This window comes from Laccaria bicolor, genomic scaffold, assembly GCF_000143565.1.
Source record: "Laccaria bicolor S238N-H82 LACBIscaffold_409 genomic scaffold, whole genome shotgun sequence".
NCBI lineage: Eukaryota > Fungi > Basidiomycota > Agaricomycetes > Agaricales > Hydnangiaceae > Laccaria > Laccaria bicolor.
Genome location: NW_001890260.1, coordinates 1 through 4,517, shown reverse-complemented (window position 1 = coordinate 4,517; position 4,517 = coordinate 1). Strand labels below are relative to the sequence as shown.

At 45.9% G+C, this 4,517-nt stretch overlaps 2 protein-coding genes across 2 annotated transcripts; one reads left to right on the top strand and one right to left on the bottom strand.

Moving 5' to 3' along the window:
* Nucleotides 1-120: 120 nt before the first annotated feature.
* Nucleotides 121-1,385, top strand: LACBIDRAFT_336207 (uncharacterized protein; the record flags this gene model as incomplete). The annotated part of the gene is made up of 5 exons (XM_001891139.1): nt 121-239; nt 554-556; nt 689-760; nt 950-1,157; nt 1,221-1,385. The coding sequence occupies 5 exons, from the start codon at nt 121-123 to the stop codon at nt 1,383-1,385; spliced, it is 567 nt and encodes a 188-aa protein (XP_001891174.1).
* Nucleotides 1,386-1,918: 533 nt separating this feature from the next.
* On the bottom strand, nt 1,919-3,713 carry LACBIDRAFT_336206 (uncharacterized protein; the record flags this gene model as incomplete). The annotated part of the gene is made up of 7 exons (XM_001891138.1): nt 1,919-1,976; nt 2,050-2,082; nt 2,183-2,679; nt 2,729-2,938; nt 2,990-3,273; nt 3,321-3,651; nt 3,702-3,713. The coding sequence occupies 7 exons, from the start codon at nt 3,711-3,713 to the stop codon at nt 1,919-1,921; spliced, it is 1,425 nt and encodes a 474-aa protein (XP_001891173.1).
* Between the last annotated feature and the right edge of the window lie 804 nt (nt 3,714-4,517).

Here is a 4,517-nt window from a genome sequence, read left to right as displayed (position 1 = left end):
CTTCCACACAAGTTTTTAGCTAACAAAACTACTATATTTCCTTTTACTACCTACGACGAACTGAAATGACACCCGAGAAGACAATTACACATACACAAAGACTTCACATTTAAACCTAACATGTACACGCTGCCAGGAGGGCACGGGAGTTGCGGGGAACGGATGAATACTCCACAGAAAGGCTGCATTTTGCATGACGAAGCTGGGAGAGGTCGTGAGCTGTGGAAATGCGATGAAAGGTGAGTACCTACCTTGCATTTGATGTCATGCACGACACTAACCAGCGTGGTCATTTCAAAGCACTTGGCACTTTTCATGGAGCATTCTGCATTACTTATGCTGGTTCTGCGGATGAAGATACATCGTCTCGATGCTGGAAATGAGCAACAGCGATGTTTTGAAGTTTTGGAGGGATAAATGGAGTCCGGGGGATGCCAAACAATAAGTATGTCAGTTTGACTCTGTAGATTATTGTCACGCTAACATATTTTCGTAGATTCAACTTCTCTGTTTCACAACACTTCCAAAGACGAGATAGAACACCTACCTGAAGACTGTAAGTCAAGATGTTGACAACAAATGAAAGCACTAATGAAATACTTTTGCAGCCTAACCAAGATACCCGACGACAATATGTTGGGTCAATGGCATGAGGGACATCTACAGAACATGTTGATGTCTGCGACAGCTGGAACGACGAGGTATACACATGTCCGATGTATGTATACAACAACAAAGGAAAACCACGAAGGGCCAGCAAGTAAGTACACTTCCAGCTAACTGCATAATCGTAGACCACATCTGTTTTTTACTTTGTGCGCCCTTATTTGTACAAACAACTGTATTAGGTAGAGTGACCTTCCAACCACTCCACTGTTATGACATGCGGGGCGGGCTTGGAGCACCTTGACTATATACATCTTTTCTTACTTTACAACAACATGCCCAGCAACTACCGCTACATCCCACCAGAGCAAAAGCAGCTCATTGTCACGATGCATATTCGTGGGACAAGCACTACCAACATTGAACAAAGCACCGGAATAAGCACTCGAACCATCCGCAGAATCCTCAAGCTTTGGAATGATACGGGGAGGGTTATGAGACAACCATTAGAGCCAGGAAGACCAAGGGTCTTGAATTCTCTAGAGGTGGAGGTATGCACTTCGCTTTATCACCAATTGATGAAACTTATCTGAACCGTCTGAGCATATTCTTAGTATCTTGAAAGCCTCATCGAGCAGAGGCCCGACATTTATGTTACAGAGTTACAAAATGCTCTATTTGTGACGTATGGTGCTGAGGTTGATGCATCCACCATAACGCAGACTTTGTACAGACGGGGTTTCACCAGGAAGAAGGTGCAAGATATCCCTATCCAATAACGAACGAAGACTGAATTTCTAGAAGATAGCATGCCCAGCGCGAGAGCGTGATGAGGAGGTCCGACTACAATACCAGGCCGATACTGGGGAAAATTATCCTCCTAAAACACTTGTCTTTCTCGACGAAGCGGCCTGTAACCGCTTGACTGGAAATCGGGTGAAAGGATGGGCACCCATTGGTGAAAGGGCACGCTGCCATGATTGTTTTGTTCGGGGACAAAGGTGCTGTGTGTTTTGAAGCATGACTGGGGCAACCGGCACTAACATTATGCTGATTAGATTTTCCATACTTCCCACAATATGTTTAGAAGGTGTTCTGCACCTTGATATCCTAACACAGTCTTGGACATCAGATGAGTTCCGTGGCTTCATTGATATTTTGTTAGACCGCATGAACACGTGGCCACAAAAAAACTCTGTGTTGGTTATGGCTAACGCGAGTGTGCACCACTTTGAGGATTTGCGCGATATGGTTGAGGCTCGGTGCGTAGTCTCTGTTATGCGGCATGCCACTTTGTTCCCTAATGAATGACTCATGGTGCAGCAGCTGCCGTCTTCGTTACCTCCTGCCTTACTCTCCTGACTTCGACCCTGTAGAGGAAGGTTTTTCATTGATGAAGGCATGGATTCAGAGGAACAATGACTATGTTTTGGGGGAACTTACAGGAGCACCAACATGTGATCCCTATGCCATGCTCTGGAGGGCCGTTTTCAAGTCAATGACACCTGAAAACATAGTTGGATGGTATAGAGATTGTGGCTACATTGTACATGATTAAATTTCAAGGCTTGCGGACCTATTCTCTTTATTGACCTTTGCTCGCTTCTTCTCCCTCTTCCCACGAGCAAGAGCTTTCTTCACTCCAACTAAAAATGGGCCTACGGCACCTTCAGCCAGCCCAAGATCAATGTAATACTTTCGGTCAAAATCGAAGACACTCTCTACATAAACAATGCCCTTTTCCTCGAGGAGCGGCATGTACTGTGGGAGGTTCAGCTTGGGGAACTTGACATCAAGATCGTCAAGAATGAGCGAAAGCGAGAGGGACTCGGCATTGCTGTCCTCGCTGGAATCAGATGTCGAGGAGTTGAGTCGCTTCAAACCGCGAGTTGGGGAGGGAGAGTCATTGGTTATGCGAGAGTTAGCGAGGGGTCCGTTGTTGATATGAACGTGAATGGGAGGGGCGTCCGTCTTTGTATTAGGCTTTCGAATGCGACTTGCTCGTTGGCGGAGATCGTCGAGCCTCAGGCAGTGTGGTGGGGTGATACAATCTGGGTCAGTGCTGTTGTCATGCTGGAAAGGAGGGTGAAGGTAGGACATTGTAGAAGAGGTGTGCACGTACAATCTTTCGGGCCCATAGACTGATCTCCTCATAACCTAGCGGAATATGGTCAGCTGGGTGATCGGGGCTAACATAGCACCATCGGTTAGGTCCAGCATGCAGAGCACATCGGAGCTTCTCCTGCACAATGCGTAGCTCAGTGCTGTAAGCAAAATCCGTGATGCGATTGCCATCGACCTTCTTCTTTGCGACCTCGGGGGGCGTAGGATTCTAGAATAAAAAATCAATTGGGTTTGTGTTCGGGTGAGGTGGCCAACACACCAAGTGAACAATAACCATGACAACCTCCTTCTGACGGCGAGTGCTACTCTTCATCTTTGTTAGTGTCTTGAATGCATTGTTGATATCGGCTGGGGTGGACAGCTGATGGGCTGGAGCGCGCTTTGGCTCGTCATTAGTCTTCCATCCAAGCTGTGCAGCAGTGGGATCAAGGTTCATGGCAGCAAAGATGCGGTCCAGGAAGTCGCCACATGGAATCGCAGTGGAGAAGTCGATGTCTCGAGTTAAGGAGTTGTTGATAGGAATGCGAACGGTGACTTGAGTGTCTAGTCAAATCAGTTTCATCAATGCACCCCGCACAATAACAAAATACCTGTCTCTTTATACGCTTGTGTCTGCTCCTGGCATCTGAGCTGGGGGTCAATGTTCTCTTCATCGGAATCATCTGGAGAGTTGTGGTTAAGTAGATGCATTGCAGCAGCAACAGCGACCTCCTGGGGACGAGGAGGAGGCATAGGACCCATTCCAAGGAGATATGCTGCTCGTTGAGCAGGCTCTCGTTGCGATCGAGGAGGATGGGCGAAGTGATTTGGATAAAAGTTGGAAGCCATGTTTGTTGAAGAGCGCATCGACGTGGGTCTTTTATAGTAGCCTAATCTCCACAAATCGCGAGGGTTGATGATGTAGTATATTGCGATGACATACTGGAGCACTAAAGCAAGCTAGAACGTGGAGCGATGGGCGGGAAACTCACAATGGGCGTCATGATTGGCATAGCCACTGCCGTTTATGTACAAACAAGGGCGCAAAGTGAAAATTCAGATGTGGTCTACGATTATGCAGTTAGCTGTAACAAAATGTATTAGATTTCGTTCTGCTACATACAACAAATCAAAACGACATGCATGAAGACAAACAAAGCAACAACAAAACATATGTGAAGACGCAACATTCAAATTTAATGTGTGAACGCCACTAGAAAGGACAGAATTGCTATGGACAGCAGGTGTTTCGTTTTTATGAACTGGGATAGAATGTAATGGTCATGTACATTTTGATTACTCACCTTACATCAAGTCTTCACGTAGTACGTGAAGACTCGATACTAGTACATGAAGACTCGATGTTCAAATCTAATGTGTGAACGCCATCAGAAGGGTACAGAATTGCGAGAAACGGACGTATACACTATAGACAGTGGGTGTTTCGCATTTACAAGCTGGGATAGGATTGTGAGGAATAAGGCGAGTACTTATGTTACTTTGTTCATCCTACGCAATACCGATCACATGCTATACATGGATATCTCACTGCATTCTAGACACGGAAAGCTTCCATTATCTGGGTCTCTGCTCTCAAGAGCCCAAAACATCGGGAAAAGAGGGCACAATTTCTCTAAAAACAACAAGCATAAGAATATACCTTTGAACTTGAAAAATACGAGCATGTACTGACCTTCTTCAATCAGCTTTACAAGTGCTTGAACCCCATAAAGCAAGAGAATGTGCATATGATGTTGGGTGGGGAAACTATAGCTAAGTTTACGAGAAGGGAGAACAGTGCTCTGTAT